General features: G+C 43.3%; 1 protein-coding gene across 1 annotated transcript in view; it reads right to left on the bottom strand.

The window, feature by feature from the left end:
* The window catches only part of LOC116796361 (myosin-1B-like), a 33,444-nt gene extending 20,244 nt beyond the window's left edge, over positions 1 to 13,200 (bottom strand). Inside the window, exons 1-18 of the mRNA XM_032706927.1 lie at positions 12,984 to 13,200; positions 12,743 to 12,886; positions 12,495 to 12,651; positions 11,928 to 11,955; positions 11,733 to 11,844; positions 8,630 to 8,722; positions 8,470 to 8,533; positions 8,282 to 8,380; positions 8,083 to 8,186; positions 7,760 to 7,898; positions 7,210 to 7,328; positions 6,960 to 7,109; positions 6,711 to 6,881; positions 6,060 to 6,369; positions 4,612 to 4,688; positions 3,973 to 4,060; positions 1,887 to 2,004; positions 379 to 502 (exon numbers count right to left, since the gene is read on the bottom strand). Of these exons, the coding sequence (XP_032562818.1) occupies positions 379 to 502; positions 1,887 to 2,004; positions 3,973 to 4,060; positions 4,612 to 4,688; positions 6,060 to 6,369; positions 6,711 to 6,881; positions 6,960 to 7,109; positions 7,210 to 7,328; positions 7,760 to 7,898; positions 8,083 to 8,186; positions 8,282 to 8,380; positions 8,470 to 8,533; positions 8,630 to 8,722; positions 11,733 to 11,844; positions 11,928 to 11,955; positions 12,495 to 12,651; positions 12,743 to 12,886; positions 12,984 to 13,187 (2,301 nt within the window). The 5' untranslated portion in view covers positions 13,188 to 13,200. The remainder of the gene's footprint in view (positions 1 to 378; positions 503 to 1,886; positions 2,005 to 3,972; positions 4,061 to 4,611; positions 4,689 to 6,059; positions 6,370 to 6,710; positions 6,882 to 6,959; positions 7,110 to 7,209; positions 7,329 to 7,759; positions 7,899 to 8,082; positions 8,187 to 8,281; positions 8,381 to 8,469; positions 8,534 to 8,629; positions 8,723 to 11,732; positions 11,845 to 11,927; positions 11,956 to 12,494; positions 12,652 to 12,742; positions 12,887 to 12,983) is intronic.
* Between the last annotated feature and the right edge of the window lie 11,739 nt (positions 13,201 to 24,939).

Raw genomic sequence — 24,939 nt, forward strand, 5'->3', positions numbered from 1 at the left:
TGGTTGTGCTGACGAGAGAATCAATGTCTCACCTAACACTGCTTTGGATACGGAAGATAGACTTTGTGTACCTAAATCCCCTGAAAAATAGGACTGTCCAAACTTGTCTGAGCCTGTCTAACATGCACTGATATAAATGTGTTCAACTGGCGGGAGAAAATCTAGTTGCAGCCATGCTGGATCATTCTGGTAGTGTGGTTCTGAGGGCTGGCATTACTGCCTCTCACACAGGAACCAGACAAGTTTTCTCTACTCCTTCTTGCTAGTGGTGTACTTTGTTTATAATCATCATGAAGGCTGGTTTTGTATTCAATACATACTTTCAACAAACAAAATATTTTGCCATTCATTATACCTACTCTTCCACAAGGGCTTTACCTTGGTGTGGCCAAATTTATATTGGTTGTGGTCAACATCAATGGAGGAAAGAAGCTTTTCTGAAGCCTTTTTGCTGTCAATGAATTGGCCTTCTGGAATGGCTGAGGCATTAAGGATCTTGTACCTATAATGAGAAAGGTTGCAAGAATTGGTTGCAAACAGGGTGAGGAAAATAGGATCGATTGTATAGCATGAAATATATGGAAACTGATTTATCTCAAAGCAGCTGAATATGTCATCTGAAATCTAGACCGTGTTTGCTGGCTAAACAGAACGTGATGAAAAGGGGACACATCCTATAGAGGAATCCGTTGGGTGTGTATGCTGTTACATACAAAATTAAGGCACATACTTAAAAGTGTCTGCAGATCCAATTAGGAAGAAATTAGTGAGAACTAGTCAACCTCTTCTCAACTTGTTTTATTAATCAGAGGAATGCTACTCAAATTAGAGTTGAAGATGAATTAAAATTACTGACAAAAATCAACTATATTGCAAAGAGAATGCAGATCTTGCACATCTCACAGCCTCTGCAAATTGTACCAATGAATCCTTGAGTGGACTGAAAATGACACAGTATTGTTTTCTAAATGCTAACAGCAGTCTTAGCATTTTGCAAGGTAACTTAATGATTAAGGTAATCCTGTGTCATAGACAGGACCACCTAATCCTTCTAAAGGGGTTTCTCAGATACATCAGTATGGACTTGTGACTGTACATGGGAGCACTTCTTATTCTCAAGTCTACCTCGAAAAAAATATGTAAAATCACTCAAGGATAATAGTGCGGTGAGTTTATTCTCCATTTTAGGCTTCCATTGTCATTCCTAAAGTACTTTGTCATTCTGGACCACAGCCATTATGAATAGATTCCTTCATCTATCACATCAAATTGAGATTTGACAGTTGAGACCAGCTAATCCGTTACTAAATATCAGGGTGAGGGCATTTTCAGAGAGATCTTGGGCCCTTTTCACAGCAGTGCAGCATAGAAGATTCTACTGTTACATTTAATTATAACAGCAGTCAGTTCTGATTTAGCACTTTATAGCAACTGAGCCCACACGAACCTGTTTAGTTGTCTCCATTTTAAAGACGAGGAAAACAAGGCGCAGGATGCAGGCCAGAGACACAGCACCAGCAAAGCCTCGGGTTTCTGAATGCTCAGTCAGTGGGGTGAGAGGAGGCTGCACTGACATGTATTGATATTGTATCTGCACTCTGTGAGACTTCAAAGAGCAGCCTATAATGGCACTTTATTCTTTACACTACAGTTGTTTTGCATCTCTTTGAATCAGTTTAGAAATTCTACTGGTTCTGACGTATCAAGAAATCTCTAGTCTGGTCAGAGAGGGAAACGCTGGAGTGACCTCTGACAGTATTAACAACTTGGTTCCCTCCAATGCCACTGATCTAGTCTGATTCAGAGGGTGTCTCTCCCATCGTGTCACCTGAGCTGTGTGTTTACTCAGGCCTTATCTTAACAGGCAGTAATAACTGAAGACGTACCGTTGCTTAAAGTCCGCATAAAGGATTCTGCTTGGAAAACCCTTCCTGCAAATTCGGATGCCTTCTAGAACCCCATTGCACCGCAGCTGATGCATCACCAGATAATGGTCCATTTCACCTTAAACAAAATACATCCATCATAATTCCCTTTTGCTTCCAAAGAATCTTCATATGTATTAGCATTCCAGAATGACCTTTCTTTTTTTTTTTAATAAAATTCAAGCAGCTCTTGGTTGAAGATGCAGGAAGTGCAGACAGAACATGCCTTCAATTCATATAAGTTGCAGAGAGTTGCTTCACTGAGCTTTACTAAGAATGTGAGGGCTACCAGTGCCTGTGTAAAAGCATAAGGCCACATTTTTTAAAAATGGTACGACAGTGCTTTAGGAGACCAGCTGAAAAATCTTCAACAGCATCAGCCTGCCTCACTGGATGTAGGCAAAGATGGCACCGCGTAGTGTAGTGCCCTCTGGACAATTGGCTCTTCATGTTCTTTAATATTTTACAGCTACATTCCCACACAGCAGTGGAGAAATAGGTTACTTAAAGCTCTTAGTCCTTCTGTGGATTTTAAAAATGGAATAAAGTTCCTCCTGCTAAAAGATCTATTGAATATAATAATCAAGTGTATTACAAAGTACAGCTGGCGGAATAAACTCTCAGAATCACTTTGTTATGTAGAAATTCCCACCAGCTTCATTATTACAGAATGGTCCATACACTTAACTTTATCTTTTCTATGTAATCAATAAAGTTTTACCCAAAGAAGCTGTTAGAGAAGTCAATCATAAGCAGACTAAAAACAGGTAAAAATCAGAAGATGTCCAGGTTTCTTTCCTTCATGTCACCATCCCTAATTTGGATCAGACAGTACTACTTTTCTTTTAAAAGGCAAAAGTCAAGATTCCCTTTGAGTCACATCTGTCAAAACAACCAACCCAACATTAAAATGACAGCCATATCTGGCACCATCATCCATTCAAATACGCTTTTCTATTGTAGTTGGTTTCCTTAATTCCCTCCTTGCACCTTCTTGCCTGTCAAGACCCCAGCTGGATTCCTCTTTCTTCACTTTTAGATATGAAGTGTGGACATTTCCATTAGGGCTCATTTGTAGTCAGTGGAGTGAAACAGTTTCTTCTAGAATGTGATTCATCTCATCCTAAGATAGATGTATATAAGCGGCCAGATGAGTCATACCTTAAAATGCCGATTTAAAAGGCTAGCTTCTCTCCACTGAGTTTGTATGAATATCTGAAATGTGAATGTTACACATGTGTGTTGCTTAAACCTGCTTATGGTGTTCAGGGTTACAAAGAGAGACATAAACAAGAAAGGTAGATATTCTCAAATTCATTTTTTGTTTCCTGAGCAGATGCTAAGCTCCTGTTTTGGGCTACTCCTGTTGCATCCACTACATTCTAACAGTGTCTACCTTATCATTCTACCACTATCAGGTCTCATAATGGTTAGGCTCCTATAACCCACACTGGCAAACTCTTTGCAAGTACTTTGATTTATTGAACCCCATGACAATACTCCCAAACTTGACTGTTCTCAGAAACTAAATTATTTGTGAGTTAAAAAAAAAAGTAACTTTATATCAAAATGCTTTCCAAGTGCTAGCAGCACACAGCAGCTTGTACATGGAATTCTACAAATGACATATGATTTCTTTGACAGTTCTCCTGTTCAGTGAATCAGATCCTAACACTGGATAATTAGGAACTGTTAAGTGGTCTTGGGCTGAACCCAACAGTTCTGAATGATACAATGGTCCCTTAAACTAGGCATTTGTTAGGGATTTTCTAACGCTGTTACCCACAATAGACAATTTTATCAGTTGTAATCAAGCCATCTTTATCACCTTTAGTTCTGTACACACACTAGTAAAGATGAGTAAGTGTTGTGGACCAAAATTTTACAGTCACAGTAGACAACACAAGAAAGTTCCATTGGTTACTGTCCCGCAGGCCAACCCCCACAAGGACTTCACATGCAAAGGAAGCTGTTCAGAAGTTGGTTTGGAAGCTAAGCAGGCTATTTCCCATCAGTCTCACATTTCAGAGTATAATGATGGACTTACCAGGTGTCTTGGTCTCATTAGGAATCAGGCAACGCACAAAATGAGGATGGGTGCTTCTCAGGTTAGTCATCAACTTGTTTAGATTTTCCTGTGATAGCACAAAACAAGGGTTTCAGCTTCAAACTACAGAGCTTTGGCATTCTTATTCAAATGTCAAGGAGTTATAGAATCACAGAATGGTTTGGATTGGAAGGGGCCTTTGAAGGTCATCAAGACCAACATCACTGTTGTAGGCAGGGACATTGTCCACTATCCGAGGTTGTTCCAAATCCCATCCAACCTGGCCTCGGACACTTCCAGGGATCCAGGGGCAGCCACAGCTTCTCTGGGCACCCTGTGCCAGTGCCTTACCACCCTGATAGTAAAAAAAATATCTTCCTTCTATCCAATTTAAACCTATCCTCTTCCAGTTTAAAATCATTGCCTTTTGTTCTGTCACTACAGCCCCTGGTAAAAAAGTCTTTCTCTGTCATTCTGATAAGCTCCATTATATGTTGAAAATCCAGAATAAAGTGTCCCTGGAATCTTCTCTTCCCCAGGCTGAGCAACCCCAACTCTCAGCTTTCTTTAAAGGACAGATGTTCTAGCCCTCAGATCATTATGTGGAATCATGGCTCATATAAAAGGAAATTCACATACTCTGAACACAGCAGACACTGTCTGGAAAGAACCTCCTTTCTTCTTAGCACCTTTCTTGCCACCACCAGCACTATCACCTTGGAAGAAGTAGATGGGAGGTGAACAGTTATAATAAGCAGTACGTTTTGTAGGCCTCACCTTTCTGTCTTTGGCCTTAGGCTGATAAAATACTCTAATTTTAAATACTGAAACAGTGCTACATGAGAGTTTAGTGAACCGGTGCTAGCTAGTTGTTGATCAGTGTATGGTGTATTAGATTTCAATGTAAGATTTATGTTGCACCACAGTGTATATGGCTTTGCTGGTATGGAACAGTGCAGCCTGACATAAGTTTTCTAACAGTGTACTCTGTGCTACTAGTCACATTGCTTTTACTATTACCCATAGCCCCATTTTTAAATTTTTTTTTTGATTAGGTGAAAGACCACAAGAATGTGACTCAGCAGTGGACATTCATTTATTAGTGCAGTGAAGTCTTCTTTAGAAAAATCTGCTAATCCAATGTTCCAAGTGAAGAATACAGTTCTATTCTGAGTTATGGCAGACCCGAGATGGGAAGCAAATTATAGTCTCAGGAATTCAAGTCCAAGGATCTCACTGTCTTTTCATATTTGCTACACCCTTGAAGCCAATTAAATTGAGACTTAATGGAATCTTTCTGCTCTGAATTTCACACCTTGTCCAAAATTTTATCTGTACAACCTATGTTCTTGTCTTCCTGATACTGATGGTACCTTGCAAGGTTCAGAGCTGACTCGTCCCCAGTATCCCCTAGGGGCTTGCTCAGGCACACTATATGTCAGCCAAGCTGTCCCCAGGGAAGCCTCCATGCACTGTTGTCTTGAGTCTCAAACCCTGCTGTACCCGTGCCTGACTTTTTGCTCAGCATCCAGGCTGCCAGAATATTGGGGTTTTGTTGTAGAAATCTGGGTGGCCATTTTTGGTAATGCTTACTGACTGTCCAACTTGATAGTCTTCTAAAACAAAAAAAAAAAAAGGCAAGAGATTGGACTGCTTTCTTATGCCCATAGAGAACTTCTAAATTATATTCCCTGTCTCTCATTTTCCCTTGCAAAACCAGGACTGCTCAGCTGGATATGAAATAGTTCCATGGTCTCCTTTTAGTTCTTCCAGCTCACCTCAAGAAACAAAACTCTGTCTCCAAAGACTATAAAGTGCTTGCACTCTGCACATATATTTGGCACCTGTCTAGTGGCTGGGTAAACATGATGTGATTCACAACGCAGTCAGGAAACATACACCTCCTGTCACTTGGCATCGGACTTGCTACACTTTACTTCTCTGCAGCACAGATGGTGTCTTAGTGTTGGCATATTTGGATAGACACCAGAACAAGGTCACATTAGGGGATGGTAGCCTATGGTATATCAAGAGAGGAGACTTTAGTTGATTCTTGCCTTATTGGTCATCACTGAAAAATCACTTACCTGTTTCTGCACCAGCATAATTAGAAAAAAGGAAGGACAGCAGCTTCAAGGATGATTTCTGATACAGCCCCACGACAGTTTCATTCAGGGGGTCCTTGTTCTTGTCAAGCCAGCCAGAGATGTTGTAGTCCACTGTGCCAGCATAGTGCACCAGGGAGAAGTGGGCCTCAGCCTTGCCTTTGGCAGGTTTGGGCTTCTGGAAGTAGCTGGATTTGCCCAGGTGCTGGTCATAGAGCTTGTTCTTGAAAGAGGTGTCAGTTGCCTTGGGGAACATGCACTCTTCTTCCAGGATGGAGAAGATGCCCATGGGCTGGGAGAAACATGAATACATGAAGCAAATAAGGGTTGGGGAGGGGAGCCATTATTGCAAGGAGTAGGGGTTGAGGTTCACCTTACTGTTAAAGGCAATCATTAGAGGCTCCAAATTAACATTGTGTAGCCCCTCTCCCTTCCAACCCAGCAATGCTCTTCAGGAAATCATTGTTTGTGCAGAGGCAGCCCATTACTCCAAAAGCTTTGGTTTTATAAGCTGCTTCTTCTGATGTGAGAGGGTAGTTCAATAGTAATTTGTCAACTGATCAAGAATTACTGGACTAAAATAAATGATCATAAAAGAAGTGTGTTCTCCTACAATGAAAAGATTACTTCTACCTTCTCAATGAGCTCAATGCAGGCAGCCAGGTCCATCCCAAAGTCAATGAACTCCCACTCAATTCCCTCCTTCTTGTACTCCTCCTGCTCCAGCACGAACATGTGGTGGTTGAAGAACTGTTGCAGTTTCTCATTGGTGAAGTTGATGCACAGCTGCTCCAGGCTGTTGAACTGCAAATTCAAAATATAAGGAAAAGCCAGTTAGTTTCAAGCAGTCCTCAATAGGCAGGTGTACCTAGGGTAACTCACATCAAAAATTTCAAAGCCAGCAATGTCCAGGACACCAATGAAGAACTGCCTGGGCTGCTTTGTATCCAGCTGTTGGTTGATGCGAACAACCATCCACAGGAACATCTTCTCATAGACTGATTTAGCCAATGCACCCACTGAGTTGTACACCTGTAAGAAGTGCAGCCATGGCAGTTACAAATGTTGAGTTAGCTTTGAAATTGAAAGAACTGTGTGAAGAAATTGAGAAACTGATCAGGTGTTTATGTACCTGTTGGACATTTTGCCCTTTAGTTACATATTCATTCCCGACTTTCACCCTGGGATAGCATAAAGCCTTGAGCAAATCAGCAGAATTCAGACCCATCAGGTAGGCAGCTTTGTCAGCCACTAGGATTAGAGACAGCAAATGCATTCAAAAGAGACAAAGAAAGGTGCCGTGGTCTGCTGGGATGTTTCTGTCACAAGAAGTCTACTTTTGGCACTACTCAAATGCACCTATTGTCAAGAGAAGCTCCTCTCCAGTCCAATGGAGAATATTCTCCCTGCTCCAAAGGCAGTGTATAAGCTGCAGCTCACTCCTGTTCCATGCCTGGAAGCCTGCAGCAATGCTTAAGCTTTATGTCTCTCTGTTTCATAAATTAAATAAATTAATTTATTTAAAATAAATTAAATCATTGACTTTGTGGAACTTGCAATAAACCTAAAAAAACTAGTTTCTGGAAGGGAAAATATCTTTCAAAGTGTTGGGCACTTTATGGGACTGTGTTACTAGCTCTCTCCTGGAGCAGGTCACAAGCAAACTCTGCAGTCAGCTCTACCTTCTGTGCTGTCTGGCTCTGCCTGCTCCTCCCGCTGCTTCTGCTTGAATTTCATGTTCCCATAGTGCATGACAGCCCCTGTCAGCTTGTACATCCCCACCTTCTCATCGGGGCTGAAGCCCAGGATGTCCGCGGCGCTCTGCAGAGGCAATGGGCAAATTGGGAAAGCACAAAGGCTGATGCACAGGTGGGGTTTCTCTCCCTGCCCACAACGGGCGTCCAGCACCATCCCAGTCCCGCAGCACTGGGATGTAGGCACTGGGCCCCAGCTGGCCAGGCCTCCCTGGCTGCTGGACTGGTCGAGGGTGCTCGGCTGAACTCACATCTGTTGCCAGCAGCTCCTCACTGTCGTCAATACTGGCAACTGTGATTTCTCCTTGGCTCACGTAGGGGAAGTCATAGGGGTTGGTGGAGATAAGGAGGAGATCTGCAGGTATATGGGCACCTTTAGTGGTACTGGGGCAGGTCACAGTAGAAAGAGAAAGCACTCACTGAGCCAAGTCCAGCACTGCTAGCACTCACCAATGAGCTCTGGCTTCTTGTTGGACATTATCTGGTAAAAAATATGGTAGCTCCTTTCACTGGCCAGCTGAAAAGTCACTCTGGATTTCTCCAGGAGATCTAACCAAAAGAGTGGTGCCATTAGTCTCCTGATAAATTTGAGATTGTAAGTGCACAAGTTCTGCTTGCACTGACTTGCTCCAACTCACAGGTTTCAATATCCGCAGAGGCCAGCTTGCCAGTTGCTCCAAAGTGAATCCGGATGAATTTTCCCTATGAAGCAGTGCAGATCAACCCATTGGTTATGACAATCAATGAATGAGACTTGTATTAAATATCTGTATTCCAACAAATCTGAAATGAACTCACAAAACGTGAGGAGTTGTCATTCCTCACAGTCTTGGCATTGCCAAAAGCCTCCAACAGTGGGTTGGCCTGGATGATCTGATCCTCCAGAGTTCCCTAGTTACAGGACAAAGTGCTTCTTACCAACTTTACTACTGGTTAATAACGAATATTGCAAAAGAGATATTACAAACAGATAATTTTTACACATCACATGTGATTTTAACCTAAAAATTAGCAGAGTTTTTAAGCACTCATCAGCCAACACTCATGAATATTGCCATTGGTTTCAAAGTGAAGACTGCTGAAAGAAAGATCTGTGTTTTATTTGCTTCTTGTACCTGATATCAGATGTTGGGTATCACATACAGAGTCACTGCAGTGCAGCTCAGGGAGTTTGAAATCTATACGAGATGTGTTTCCACATTTCTGTTCGCAAAGGCCATGACAGCTAAAGAAAATGTGAAGATTCTGGAAATTTTTTTTAAGGTTATTTGAGCCCAGGACACACAGAAAGAGGTACATCCTTTGGTGGGAAGCATCTACCAAGGAGAATGTGAAGTCTTGCAATTGCATTCAAACAACAGCAGCCTTTCAGGATGCAGCAATACCTCTCTCAGAATGCTTTGAAAACAGTGAGACATGGACAAAGCCTGACACTCAAACACCAAACTTAGATAAGTAGAGAACAGGGACTCTATGTTTTTTTTTCCCCTGTGTTACTTCTGAAGGAATGTTCAACATGTAAAGTTTTGATACTCTATTGTATCTCTCTTTGTTAACTGCAAAAATATGGTTGGAGAAAAAAAGCTTTTGTGACATTATGTCTCTCCTTTTTTGTGAGATACAGTCCAGGAAGCAGAGTCACTGGTGTGCTTAGTCACACTAGTACTACAGGCACTAGTGCTACAGGCACTAGCGTGTCTCTAGCAAAGTCATGATTGATCCTACATAGTCACGGCATGAAAGTGTTGCCAGGGATAATTTCTGAAACATATGGAAAAAAAGAATGAGAAAAAAAAGATAAATCATTTTTTATCCAGATGAAAGAGGAGCGGCACTGCTGCAGTTACTGCATCTTTGTGAGTGTACTGCTCAGTGCAGCCTTGAACAAGTTGCAGTGGAGAGGGAGTGCCGTTCTCAGCACTGTCTGCAGATGGCACAGCAGGTTTAAATTAGTTTTTGTTAGTTCACCGTGAAGATGGACCCTATAGAATTAAGGCAACAGTAGAATATGAAGCTCTGTATCTTTTTTTTTTCCAATAAAAAAATCCTAAATCCATAGAGTAATGCCCTTTCAGCTTTCTAAGTGCACTTTCTCAGGGAGAGGGAGAGGGAGAGGGAGAGGGAGAGGGAGAGGGAGAGGGAGAGGGAGAGGGAGAGGGAGAGGGAGAGGGAGAGGGAGAGGGAGAGGGAGAGGGAGAGGGAGAGGGAGAGGGAGAGGGAGAGGGAGAGGGAGAGGGAGAGGGAGAGGGAGAGGAGAGGAGAGGAGAGGAGAGGAGAGGAGAGGAGAGGAGAGGAGAGGAGAGGAGAGGAGAGGAGAGGAGAGGAGAGGAGAGGAGAGAGGAGAGGAGAGGAGAGGAGAGGAGAGGAGAGATGTGTGTCAGTGCAGCTGACTACACCAACATCAAACCTCTTTTTAGTTCACAGCTGTTAACCAGGGAACTACCATGGGAGAATTGTAAGTGGATAACAGCATGGAAGAAGACATGGCAATTCTTTACACAAGTTCATTCTGGAGTCCTGTGTGATGATGTGCTGGAGACTGAGGCAGTATTCTGGGGAAATGCTGTTACATACATCCCTTATTCCTATACTCTTGCCTAGCATCTGATTTCAGCCTCTATCTGCGATAGAATGCTGGGCTACAAAGAACAATAGACTGAGTGTTTTATTTAATGTTCTTATGAAGAGGCACGTACTATTGTCACCAAGATTGGATACTAAAAAAAAATAGAGTATTCTGTGAATTAACTCAGAATAGGGCAGAACAGGTTGCTGTCAGTCTGAGAGCTAGGTGATATTCCTTATATCAGACATCTCTCAGCTGTCTCAAAGCTTTTCTGAGATCAGTCCTGGCATAGTGAGCAGCTGATGAAAGCTGAGCCCAGGAGATTCTAACATGCTGCTGATGGAAAGACTGCTTGTGATGAACTTGCCTTGGCCATAACAACCCATCAATCACAGACACCTGTCTCTGAGTGCGAAAAGAACATTCAGCCTTGGAATCTCCTTAAGTTCTGCTATGCCCTTGGGTACTCAAATAATGTGCTGACAAGTGTCACCCCCTTTGATGCACATACCATCTCACAGGCTGTGGGGTCATACACTTGTGCCATAAGGGTGTTTGTTGCTTGCTCGGTGCGGGGGAATGAAGCCTTGCAAATGTACTAGTGGGTTCAGATTGCAGCAGCTGTGCTGCTCAGCAAAGGGACATTAGGGCATGTGCTTGCTTTCTTGCAAGGATTCTTTCTGAGGTTACTTTCTAACAGTCAGGCAAGTAGTCCCAGCTGTCCCAAATCTGTCCCTTTTCTTATACTGCCCTTCAGGGCTGTTCCATTGACCACAGGCAGGAAAACAAGACAGTGGAAACTACCACCTGATGCAATTGAAATGATTCTTAACTTCAGCACAATCACTCTGGAGTCCAGAGTTCCTGTACTTCCCTTGTCAAAAGGAATGAACCAAGGCCCAGGAATGACACAACTATGTGTCAGTGGGAACTGACTGCTCTCTCTACACCTGCAGCCACTCAGGTGCTGTGGATGTGGCTGATCTCAGAGGATGCTGATGGGTAGGTACATAGATGGACAGCACAGCGAAAGTTGCTGTCTAACATTGTCTTTCTCTCCCTGGTGAAGACTCCTGTGTGTAAATGGAGACTGGAGAGAAACTGAGGCTTCGGCCTTTCCTATGTTGACAAAATGGTCTTATAAGTAGAGTTCAGAGGGATGAAGGCTGGGTAGCAGGGGTAAGCAAGCATAGGTATGCTCAGGCTGTGCATCCTGACTAAGCTGCACACACTTTCTGGCTTTTGACAGTCCTGCAGCCCCAAAATACACATTGGTACTTTTTGCTCTGTGGGCACAGTGTGGGCAAATGCTAGAAGGGGGAGCTGATGTCATACCTGCATTTTGCCGGGCTGTGGATCTTTCTTCTTCTCACCAGTAACTGCAATTGTTGCAAAGTACTGGATAACACGCTTTGTGTTCACAGTCTTCCCTGCACCAGATTCTCCGCTGTTGAAGTAAAAATATTAATTATTACAGGAAATATTTTCACTTTTCTGTCAACTTTGTCACTCATACCAAAATATACTCACGTGATAAGGATTGACTGGTTGTGATGATCTGAAATCAAAATCGCAGAAAGAGCTGTTCAAATGAGATGTGGAGGGCTTCTGTTCCTTGGATACAACTAACTCACTTCAAGGGAAAGAACTATATTGTATCTGTATTTATCACTTTGTTACATGATAAGGTAAATTCTGCATTAGTGAGCATCTGGATTTCTTTTTGTTCAGAAAAGGTGAAGCAGCTCAACATTTAACTTCAAGCAATGATTGTTTATAAGGCTTCCCACTTAATCTTTGGGTTTTTTATATGTAGACCTTGGCTTATTTACTTGAAATCAAATTGTTTGCTGTGTTTCTTCTTTACCATTTCTTTATGTTCCCTACAAGGAGAGGCAGCACAAAGCCATACAGCCAGCTACTGCTTTTCCTTCATTATCTGACAGCTCAGAGGTCATTAAGATGTCACAGGCAGTCTGATCTTGAGTTGTGCTGGAGGACTATGGGACCACTGAGTAGACTCTAAGAGGCCTAAAATATCAAGTGTTCCTTGACCAAATGCATATCAGGTTTTTCCACTCTTGCCAAAAGACTCACCAGTCAGCATGAACTGATAGGCGTTGTCAGAGATGGAGAAGATGTGTGGAGGGGCCTCCTGGCGCTTCTTGCCTCGGTAGCCACTCACCACCTCCGGGTTGTACACGGGTAGCCACTTGTAGGGGTTGACAGTGACGCAGAAGAGACCCGAGTAGGTCTGCGAGGAAGGGACACAGCACGTTGGCTTCCCCTGGGCCTGGCAGAGCAGTTCCTCCAGTTGCCCAAAGGAAGCTGCTGCTGCCACTTACGTAGATCATCCAGGCTGCGTAACGCTCTTTGAGGTTGTACAGCACAGCGGGTTCGTGGAGGTGGGTCATCATGACCATGTCCTCGATTTTATCAAATTTGGGTGGGTTCATGGGAAAGACTTCATCATCCTTTACAGTCACAGTCTGACAAAAATAGAAGGGAACAAGAGGAGGAGAAATCTGGAACAGGGAACTGCCTCAACTGAATGATCACATATGAGTTACAGTTGGTATCACTTACCGTGTCGTCACATGTTTTAACTGTGACTTTGCCACCTTCTCTGCTCTGTATGGTAGCTTTCACATACATTTGCTTATCATCCACTACAAAACAGGCTGTCTTAGCATCAAATGGGCGATTCTGGGCTTCAATTCTCTCCTTCTCCGACTTCCGTAAATAGGGAGCAGCTTCTCCAAAGATTGCCATCTCTGCATCCGAGCTCATGGCTGCAGTTGCTCTGGAAGAATACAGAAAAGCATCAGTGTCTGTGCATTTGTAATTTATATTTATCCAGTCGTGCTGAATGACTAATAGAGGAGGGCTAATCAGGCACTTAACTTAAGCCTCAGTTTTAAGTATCTGCTGAAGAAGTGCTAATAAAGAAAGTTCCTTTTGTAGGCAGAGGTGTATTATCTTTGGAGACATCCCCCTTAGATGGGATGCCTGTGTGCCCAAGTGAGGGCAGAGAGAATATCAAGCTAGAATTCTTCAAAAGCTGGTGTGCTCTATCTTCATCTGCTACTCAGAAAGCTGCACAGCCACATCCTTCTCAAAGCCATACACACAGGGCCACTGAGATTGTTTCGTTAGACATCTAAAAATTTAGATGCAAGTAAGATCTGTAAGTTGCACAGATTGGCTCTCACATGAGATTTCCAAGTGGAGATATTCCTAACACCCTTCTGTTTTCTATGTTGTAATACCACTCAGGGGAAATTCAACTGGTTTCTGTCTATACCAAGCAGGAACAAATTGTGAAGATCAGTCATTCCCAATCTAGAAAGACAAACCTGTTTATCATATATACGAAATATAAAACATTTTTTCAGATCTGTTGCAAAATTAGCCAATAAAGGAATATCATATATTGCAATAATAATTAGTTATAATTAACAATAATAATAACATAGTATTAGGTAATTAACACAATATCTAGGTAAATATGTGATATGACATTTCAAAGAATTTCAAAGTACCTTTTAGCTTTAACATATTATACAGACTAATATTAGTGATGAATCACTAAAAGATAATTAATGTGTACCAATATGTGTCAGACATTATCATGGATTTGTCTAGTAGAAATATTTCAAAAACTGCTTTATGGTCAGTTTTATTTTACCTTTTTTTAAATACCTAGTAAAAAACTAGAAATAGCAAAAACAGAAATAATGTGGGCAGGAACTAGCTTAAACAGAAGCATAAGCAGTCTAATATACAGGCTAGAAAAAAAGTAATACAAAAATTCCAAACTCCTGCTACTTCATGCGCTGTCTGATGCCCTGTGAGACTAAAGAAGAAAAAGGACAGAATTGAACAACTCTGACGTGTTGGCATCGCATTACAGTACTGAAACTGACAACATGGAGTGGTTTTATGTGCAAGAAAATGATGAAAGGAATATGAAGGCATTTGTAATGCTACTTCTGGACATGTTGTAGAAGTGCTGATCTCTCTCAGCAAAAGCTATCTGCTATGGATCTACACCCTGCAATGACTTTGAGGGACTGCCTCTCACAAGAGCTTTTAGCATCTAGGAATTTCAAAGCACAAAATCCAGAAACTTTAGCTTACTTTGGAAGCATTATTCTATGTATACAGAGCCCAGAGTCTTTGCCTATTTGAGCCTACCTCTGAGGGGCTCAAGGAAAGCAACATGAAAGAGAGAGAGAAGTCATTTCACAATGTCCATGCAAAGGTGAAGCAAAGCATCAGAAAATGCCAATACATTATCAGAAAATTCTTCAAGGGGCACAGTCTGTTAAACTACTGAATGTCTTTGACAGGAGATAGTGAAAAATTTAATCTTTCTCCTGAACAGAGAAGGTGGCATTCTCTGGGAGAATAATGCATACTCCATCCCTTTCAGCTCCAATTTCAGTGAACACTTTTTGATTTTAGGATAGAACGCACTTGTGTGGAGGGTTCCTTCTGTGCTCTGCTGAACTCTCCCTGTCACTAAGTTACTAATCTTCCCCAGAAAACCTAGAAGGAAATGGGCATACTAAGTTCCCTGTAAAGGTTACTCTTTGGACATAAATGGATCTGTCTATCAGGCGGGAGACAAGATAATTCTGAACTTCGTTCTGGTTTGGTACTTGCATGATAAGTCAAAATCAGTAAATAATGTTCTAGATCTTCCCTCAGAGGCAACTAACACTTGAATTGTACTTTGAGCCTCCTCTTTGAACACAGCCCCAGTTTCAGGCTTCCAGCTGTTGTGTAGAGGGCAGGGGATGAATTTTAATCATCTGTAAATCCCAGAATGCAAAAAGACATTGCTGTCTCTGTCTCCCATGCCCTCTTGGCTAAGCTTGACCATCTGTAACTTTTCTTTCCTGATAAATGGATTATTCCTACCTAGAACTGTGAATATATTGATTAAAATAGCATGTAATCTTTTCAGTGACCCTGGTTCTATGTCACTCTCTTTTGCACCTGCCCTTGCTGTTGTCTGGGTGAGCTTCACTCATTGCTCAGGATCAATTAGCAAAGGTATGTGTTATTTGTTAAACCCTTACCTTCAGAGAGCCCACGAGGAAATATGCCTCAGTACCTGTGTGGAATGGTTAAAAAAAGGACAGAGAGAGTTACATCAAAACCAGTCTGTGGTCTTAAGCGTATGCTGTATCAAACATTTCTACACCCTCTGTAGTCTCTCCAGACAGCTGAACTGCACACAGAACCCTACAGCTCTTGAGTTGGAGCAAAATCCCACAAAAAAATCTTATTTTCCTCCCCACATTACTGTGAGCTGCTGAAAACAAATCTAATGTCCAGGAAAAGATCGACTACTTTACATATATAATCCCAGTCAATTTCATCTGCCTTCAGAGTTAGTTTTCCTGTGCCTTTCATAGGACTTTCAAAGTTTGTCTAGAAGGCCCTTCCAAGGAATGGCATGCTATGGCTCTTCTACTTCTGCTTGTGCCGCCACACTGGAGTGGTTTGGGTTTTATAACCTTGACATGGCATGTAAAGCATGACCTGGAATGTTAGAGGTGAAGAATGAGAAGAAAATCCCCCTACATATTCCATGTCTTTGTGGAGCTCTGGAGATATGGTCAGAGTATGAAGCAAGCGGATGGGACTTACCCTGAGATGCTGAGGTAACAAATGATAAAGTTGCCTTCAGCTGTGGCTCTTTATATGTAACCTCCTGCCCACGCAGCATTAGAGTGCTCTATTTTTGGTCAATAATAATTTACTCTTTAGTTGTAAACGTGTTGAAGCTCTGATCTCTCTGCTAATTACTCAGACACAGGATTGGTTTTAGGTTGTATTGAGTCAGCTGCATGACCTGTTCTTTTCACATTGCTCTGTGCCAGGATGGAGGATGGAGGCACCAAAGACAGCTTTGAGAATGCCAAGTAAGGCAACACTTGGCTCCACACTGCCAGAGGTTGCTTTAGCCAGCAGAATGGGTTTTTTCTAATTGTGCACCATTATTTTTTTACAGATATAATTTTAACGGTTCCCATCCTATCCTCTCTGTCTGTCTACACTGATAGATAAGGAAGAAGATTTAGTGAGGGAAAATTTTTCTCTCATTCCATTTTTATACCACTGTGTGAGGCACTGACAAGCCTTGAATTTGGAACAAAGTGAGACAACTGCCAGCTTATGGACCACAAGACAGACTTGCAGTTCTGGCCTGTAGGTTTGCAATATCTGGGGCCTGCAGACATGTTCAAGGTCTCAGCCTTCAGGAAGGAGCCTGACTTCTGTGCCACTCCACCATCCTGCAGAGGATATCATGGAGCAGGCTGAATGTCAAATCACAGTAACTTGCTCTGTAAGGGGATGTAGAAGGAGAGTGTCTGGTGAAGGGCTGGTTTTTGACACCACAAAGGACAGTAAGAAAGGGAGGAAGCCATAACTGAGAACATACTGGAATATAAACCTGCCTCACAAATGGTAGGGAAGGAGGTGATGTGGACCAAACCTGGTCTGTCACACTGCTTGATGAAGGCATGTGGGAGTGTAAAAATGTTTATTTCAGCAAGCTTATCAGATCAGGGACCTTGTCTGTAGGGAAACTAAGGTAAAAGGGGAAATGCTAAACAAAGTATAAAGACAGAACAGGTCTGGCAAAACAAATATGGAGACAACAAGAAGAAACAAACTTCACCAGTAACACTAACTGATAGGCTATCAGGAAACTACAGATGCCACTTCCAGAAAAGTCAACTGGGCTTCACCACTGATAAAACTGTGAACGAGGAGAGATCCCAGACAGGGGTGGTGTGGGTACAGGAACTGACAGAACTGTATAAACCCATGAGGGGATGTGCAGGACAAGGGGGGGCAGAAAGGAAGGAAGAGAGGAGTAAACAGGAAGGGTGTAAACAGGAGCCAGTCAGTGTACTTGTCTGAGCACTATACCTGATCAACATGGTCTGCCCTGTCTTCTTACATATCAATAAATCTTTTCTTAACTATCTCTTCATATGATCTCACTCTCTGTCCTGCATGTGCATGCATCAACTAAGTGCCAGCTACTGGTGAGGCCTCTATGTATGTGTGAGTAAAAACGGATGCTATCTGCTGGAGCCAGGCTGGAGACCTCCATGGCATGTGGTGTCAACTGCTGGAGCCAGAGAGGTCTCAGCATCAACTACTGGATCAAGTGGGGGTCTTTAGCCTCCGGGCAGTTGTGTGGGTGTGTTACTAAAACCAGTTTACTGGGAAACACTGATGTGAATGAGGGGTTTAATGCCGTGGCTGGAGTGGGACCAGAACTAACAGCCCCAAGTGCCTGGTGCTGGCTGCTGGGAATGGGTGGTGAACATCTGTTCTTCCTGAGTCCTGGTGTGTATGTGTGCGCTCACCAGCAAACCTTAAGCTGGACCATCTGGTCAGTAGGGGAGCCTTGGGCCCGAGCTGGGGTATCGGCCAGGTGGGGAGCCTGTGCTGGTGTGTCCAGGGGAATCTGTGAATAGGAGGCGCCTGTCAGATGACTGTGGGTGCTTGTGTGTGTAAGCATCAAGCTGGACCAGCAGGCAAATAGGTAACTGGAAGGTGGGTTAGAGGGCTGAGGTCTGAGCCAGGACAGAGGTGCTGTGCTGGACCCAAAGGAGCTGCAAATGTGCATGTGCTTGGGAACCTGGTGAGTAGGTCTGTGTGACTGTGCTGGTGCCTCCTGTGTCTGCCAGTCCCCGAGGAGGAGGGGATGTATCTGTGCCTGTGTGATGTAGGTGCTGTTGGCAGCATCTGGCTGCCGCGGTCCGAACGGGGGAGGGGAATGGGGCCGCGACATGGCACGGATCCCAGACACAAAGGTGGGGTGCAGGTAGAATCTTTAATCCAGCGTGCACATGGGGTTTTTATCTGGAGGGAAAGGGGCAGAACATAGGGTGCAGCAGGAGACAGACAGGTCGGGGGACAAACCGGGATCAAACCGTGGGCAAAAAAGGGGGGGGGTGAAAAGCGCAGGAAGGACCAGGGGAGGAGAGGGCGAATGGGGGCTGTGTCCTGCCGCAGCTTCTCCAGCCAGTCGGCAGAGAGGACAGAGGTGCAGGGAGGTAACACACAATGTGTAAAGTCCATTCAATCGCTGTACATGTTTTTCCATCTCTGGAATCGTTCCCATTCCGATTCCTGGTCCTCGACATCTGGCTGTGACAGTCTCTTTGGCCGCTTGTGTCAGTGTCCTCTGTGTGTGTGTGTCTAAGTCTGTGTGTGTCTCTGGGGCACTTGCTCAGCTTTCCTACTGGTTGAACCCACTGAAGTGACAGCTGTGTCCCTCAGCTTGAGCAGAATCACTGGGTCCTTGGGCACCAGTGGCCAGGCAGGTTTACTGGGCTGGAGTGGCTGAAGGACGTGGCTATGTGTTCTAATGTCACTTAGCATCCCCCATCACAGAGGTGCAATGGTTTTGGGAGCATGTGTGGGAGACTTATGTTTTTGACAAGCGTTTACTGGAGCCCAGCTGTGTAGCAGCTTCGTGGGTTAGGAATGTTCAGGTGGAGACTTCATTCACAGAAATGCGCTTGTTAGACATGGTGATGGCTTTTGAGTCAGGATGTGCTGCCTGACAAGTCGTAAGTGTAGAGGAGGAAATTCCATTTTCAGGAATGGAGGAATCTCCCCAGACAAGCAGTACTTGGCTTAATATTTTGAGAGGAAGAGCTATTTTATCTGTATGATTTCTTCTGACCAGTGATAGTCAACTTGGACCCCATTTCTGTGTGTAAAGTCTGTGTGGGATTAATTTTTTCTCATGGGCATAATTTCATGTTTATTATTATTAATTTAGCCTGCAACTTTAAAGATAGTTACATTGAGGAAAGCAAAGAATGAATCTCTCCTCCCTTTCTCTTGAAGCTGCTTTGATATGAAGAAAAAGATTCCATAGTGTTCTGAGTTAGAACAAATATGAGAAAGCGAGAGATAACCACGGCTCTGTAGGATCACCACCAGGGAGGTCCATTTCTGATATTTAATCTGCAGATGCTTGCTATAAAATATACATAGAGGCCTTTGAATAAGGTTTAGGATGTAGAGCTGAACAGTAGGTTGCCAAGTCATCCTGTGTCCTAAGCACTCCTGGAGACTACCTTTTTTTTTTTTCTTGGACATTAGAACTTCAGCAGGAATGTTGAGAATGTTTAGCTGTTCCCACCTGGGCCCATGCAGAGGATGAGAGCCCTATGGCTACAGGAATGAGCGCTTGGGATCTGCATTCCTCAAGCAACATTAAGAGATGATTTCAGGTCACTCACAGCTTGGGAAAATACTCTTACCATTACATTATTTTGTACAGGAGATGAGGTTGGAAAGTAGATTTGTCATCATTACCTCTTCTTTTCTTTATTTAAAGGCAGAGGAAACATTTGTCAGAAAATTGTTTAAACTTTAGAGGCCATGAAATCTAACCATCTCTTTCTGGAATGACCCAGGTCCCTCTCCAGAAGGAGAATGGAATGTCAGACGCATTGTTGTCATTGCTTTGTGTTGGCGGGGTCTGGGGAATGTCCTTGGTGCATTTACACAGTTCTTGTTGGCAGTTTGTTTTGGAAATGGTCATGGTGCCTATGATTTAGCTACACTGTATAGGAAGCAAAAGCATCTATATTGGATTCTGCTATAGAAAATGGATTCCTGGAATGTTGAGATGCATCCTATTTAGGCCTTTTCTTTTGCTTCTTGAGTCTTTTTTAATGTGTTTTTCCATACTTTTATTACTTTTCCTTTTTAAAACAGAGTTGTTTTCAGTCTCTCACAGTATGACCTGAGGTGTGAGCACAGACCCTGTCTGAAATGACAATGACACACTTGGATGTGGAGAAAATATTGTTATTGTATTTTTCTTACCAATTACTGAGTATCAAACATTCAAATTAGCTGTGCCGGTTGCAGCACCAAAATTAAAGGCACTTTTTACTTTTTAGCAGTCTCAAGACCTGGTTTTGGTACCCCGCATCTGTATTACAGACTGTGTTCTTCATTATTTGCTACACGCACTTACATTTGCATTTTAATTATGTGCTCTTTAGCTTAAGCATAAGTATACTGGAACCATGACTGCTCTTTGTCAGAGACTATCTAGTCTTTTATATCTGATTCTTTTGTAATTAAAGTGATTTTGCATTTTCTCCTGGGTAAAAAAAAAAAAAGTAAAACAGTATGTAATAAGGAACCATTCTTTCCAAAGGCACTGGTGACCCTATACATTCAGAATCATTTTGACACCTATCAATTCAGCAAATTTGAATCTGTGTAGTGTGTGCTGATCTAGTCCTGTGATGTTCCAGCTTACCAAAATACATACAAATGAAAATTAGTAGCAGATCTATGTGCTATTATTATTAATGCTTTTAGAAAGAAAGTATATAAACTCAGGTGGTGGTGGTAAATGACCCATGATTCAGACCCATATAAAAGAGTAGACAGCACAATGACTCTGTAAACACTGGTCTTCGTACTTTTCTTCAAGTGTTTATTTCACCCAACTCTTTTATGAAGCTTTCTAAAAGTACTGTATGCCTTTGCTAACCTGTTGTCTATCTCTCCGTCAATCTTACCATCCGAGGAGATGAGGCTCCCTAGGTAATTAAACTGCTGGACTATTTGAGCTCTGATTCGCCAATGGTGATATGGGGATGATGGAAGACTTCCTGAGGTGCAGGCTGATAGAAAACTTCAGTCTCCTTTAAGCTGACTTCCAGCCTAAAAAGCTCAGCAGCCTCAGCAAAGCAGGATGTTAAACGCTACAGAGATGCTTCTGTGTGAGCAACAAGGGCATCATCGTCAGCGTAAAGCAGCTCATGGACAAGATGGTTTAAGGTCTTGGTGTGGGCCTACAATCCTAAACATTCACTGGTCAGATTATGCGAATAATACATCTGTTCTAGAACAGGCAGCAATTATGAGTATTGAGGCCATGTTGCTGAGAACACAGCTGCGCTGGGCAGGGCATGTCTCCAGGATGGAGGACCACCTCCTCCCTAAGATCGTGGTCTATGGTGAACTTGCCACTGGCTGCCACAAGAGAGGAGCTCCGAAGAGGCTCCCTGAAGCAACATCTCAGCCTTGGCCACATTGATCTTCATCGCTGGTCAACTCTGGCCTCCAGTCGGGAGGTCTGGAGACACACTGCCTGTAATGCTGCTGCTTCCTTTGAGAACGCACACAGGATCACCATCGAAGACAAAAGACAACGCAGAAAGAACCGTGTCTTGTCGATACCATCCAAGGAGTCTTTCTGCTGTGCCTTTTGCAACCTGACTTGTCTATCTCGCATTGGCCTCTTTAGCCACCAGCGCACTTGAAGCAAATGTGGGTAGAGCCCTTCCCAAATCTTCATTCACAAAGCCTGGCCATGATGATATAAACTCATAAATATCAACACAGTTTAAAGCTTCCTTAAAGACAGTGCAAATTACTGGATTTAGTTTGTCATATCAAGTATTCCAGTGTTTGTCTCAAATTAATATCAATACGATTAGTCTATTATTTACAACAAATGTTGCAAATATGTGTATTATTTGTAGAATTTTAAATTGCTAGCTGCCCTCTAGAGTTTTCCCAATATTTCAAGATTTACTGAAAATTGTTATCAGTTAAGCTTCTGTAATTTAGTGTTTGCTTGCCAGGCTGTGAAACAAGTTATTTCGGAAGAGGCATGCCAAAGGAAATGACTTTAATGGAATAAGCTCCACCTGAGGAATGACTAAGTACACTTAGTCACTTTCCAGTTTGAAAAAGATTCAGTGGAGAAAGTAATATATCTGAAATATCTGAAAAATCCTGAGTGCCATAGTCATATTCAGTGTCTCTTTCATGTAAGAACTGTGCAGTGGCAAATGAAAGCAGGATGACAGTTCAAAGCAGGTGAAAGTTGTACCAGAAGGCATAATGGATGGCACCTACACAGGGCATCTGACTGCAAGGGTCAGTGAGAATGGCTTCCCCAAAAGAATGGGGGAATGAAGGAGAAGCAATAAGGATAATCCTCCAGCATGTCTCAGAAGTCACAAGTTTTTGGGAGAGGACCTGGGGTCATGAGAAGCAAGGGACTGGAGGGGGTGCAGATGATGAGTTTCAGGGATACTATCAAGCCACAGATTGTGCATTTCTCCCCCAGCCAAAAGGAACTACCCTTACAGGTGATGGCAGTCCCAGAGTTGTGATTGCTGCCAGCACACACAAAGAATCTTTAAATAGAACCTCTTCTGTTGTTTTGACAAAAATTCATTCCCTTTTCTTCAAAAGTGACGTCTGGCACTGTCTCTCACAGGACTGCTTTACTGTCTGTAAAGCAGTCCTATACCTCTGCACACTATTTATTATGCTTCTAGAATACAGAAAATAAAACATAAGTGCTTCCACCAAACTAGAATGGTAGGGACAGGTCCATGACATCTTCAGGGCACATTGTATCTTCTGTCTTTGTCTTACGTACACTCTTGTCTGAAAACTGGAGCAGGAAAACTGGAAGAATCCTGCAAGGAAAGAGAATAAACCAATAGGAAGACATTTGTCCAGAATGGCCACAGGACATTGAGTTGGGGTCTGGAGGCACTGTGGGCTGCTGTGGCAGGCAAAGAGTACTGCCAAGTTCAGCAACAGAATAGCCTGGGCTGTACACTCCACTGTGGCCCCAGAAATCAGCAGCCTCCTTGTTCTTGGGACTCTCCTTGTGAGGGACTGTGTAACTGGTTTGCAGAGCATAAGCAGGGTTTTCCAGCACTTCTCAGTATCCCTTCTGACCCAGGGTTAGTCATTCATATCCTGATGAAATTCAAATCTGGTGATGCTGAGAGAATGTGGGAAGTCATGTTTTGGGGTACTCTCCTTACATGGTCTATTACAGAGCAATGAACAAACTTGGAAGCAATCTCAAGAGGAAAATTATTTTCTCGATAAGACAGATCCACATTTGCTGCTTCTTTTTGTTTTCCAGAGCATATAGTTGTCTTTTAAGATTGCTCCCAAGTTCCTGGATATAAGTGGGCACCAGTGTTGCTCCCAAAGAAGTTTCCCCTCTTGGTAATCATCCAATGGCCCATTATCTTGCAAGAACAACTCTAAAGACAGGGAAAGGTTGTATGTGTGCCCTTGAGCTTGCTACCTTTTTGGCGCATCCCAGTAAGGCACCGAGGAGCTAAATGACTCAGGGATCTCAGTGTCTACCTTGCTTCCCATTGTATGAGTGGGGGAATAATGTCTCCTTTGGGCAAACAAAATATAAAAGACTTCTCTTGTGGTCAAGTAAAAATTTTCACTTCTAGTTAGATAAGCTGAACCTACAGAGTTTAAGATGAAAAAACAATCAACCAAACCTGCTGCATGTAAAGACTTGGAAAACATTAGTATCAGGAAGATTGTGGAAAGCGCATTTTAAGTCAATTCAGGTAAACACACAAGGTAAGTTCTAGAAGTAGTGGATATGCAGATATAGATAAGATATTGATGTGACTGGTCTATTGTCTATCTTGTTTAACGTATTGTTGATACTACTTACTTCATATATATGTATCACAGAATCACAGAATATGCTGATTTGGAAGGGACCCACAAAGATCATCGAGTCCAACCCTTAGCCATGCACAGGACCATCCCCAAGAGTCACACCCTGTGCCCCAGAGGATCAGCCAAACCCTCCTGCAGCTCTGGCAGCCTTGGGGCTGTGCCCACTGCCCTGGGGAGTCTGGTCAGTGCCCAACCAGCCTCTGGGGGAAGAACCTTTTGCTGAGATCCAGCCTAACCCTACCCTGACACAGCTCCAGGCCATTCCCTGGGTGCTGTCCCTGGTCCCCCCAGAGCAGAGCTCAGTCCCTGCCCCTCCTCTGCCCCTCCCCAGGAAGGTGGAACTGCAGTGAGATCTCCCCTCAGTCTCCTCTTCTCCAGCTGAACACACCAAGTGCCCTCAGTGTCCTCACACAGCTTCAAATCAAGGCCCTTCCCCATCCTCCTTCCCTCCTTTGGACACTCTCTAATGGCTCAACCTCTTCCTTCCATTGTGTCCCCCCAAACTGCCCCAATATTGAGGTGAGGCTGCTCCAGGGCAGAGCAGAGCAGGACAATCCCCTCCCTGGCCTGGCCGGCCATGCTGGGCCTGATGCCCCCAGGACAGGGTTGGGCCTCCTGGCTGCCAGGGCACTGCTGACTCAGGGTCAACTGGCCACTGACAAGGACCCTCAGGGCCCTTTCCTGGCACTGCTTTCCAGTCTGTCTGTACATCCAGGGTTGCCCCATACCAGGGGCAGGAGTCAGCACTTTCCTTTTTTGAACTTCATATGCTATTGTAGATGTGAATTTATCAAAAGCATGAGTATGGATTTTTTTACAGCAATTTCTCTGTCAAGGAAAGGGCAACATTTATTGTGGCAGTCTCTAAACACGTGTTGTACCAGCTGATTCATCTGCAGGGTTTCTGCAAATTCTGCTATTCATGAAATTCTGTAAATTCTGCTATTTGCAAAGGTTGGCCAATCACAAACATCTTCACAAGTTCTCATAATTCTGGCTT

Source organism: Chiroxiphia lanceolata, chromosome 19 (assembly GCF_009829145.1).
Source record: "Chiroxiphia lanceolata isolate bChiLan1 chromosome 19, bChiLan1.pri, whole genome shotgun sequence".
NCBI classification, from domain to species: domain Eukaryota; kingdom Metazoa; phylum Chordata; class Aves; order Passeriformes; family Pipridae; genus Chiroxiphia; species Chiroxiphia lanceolata.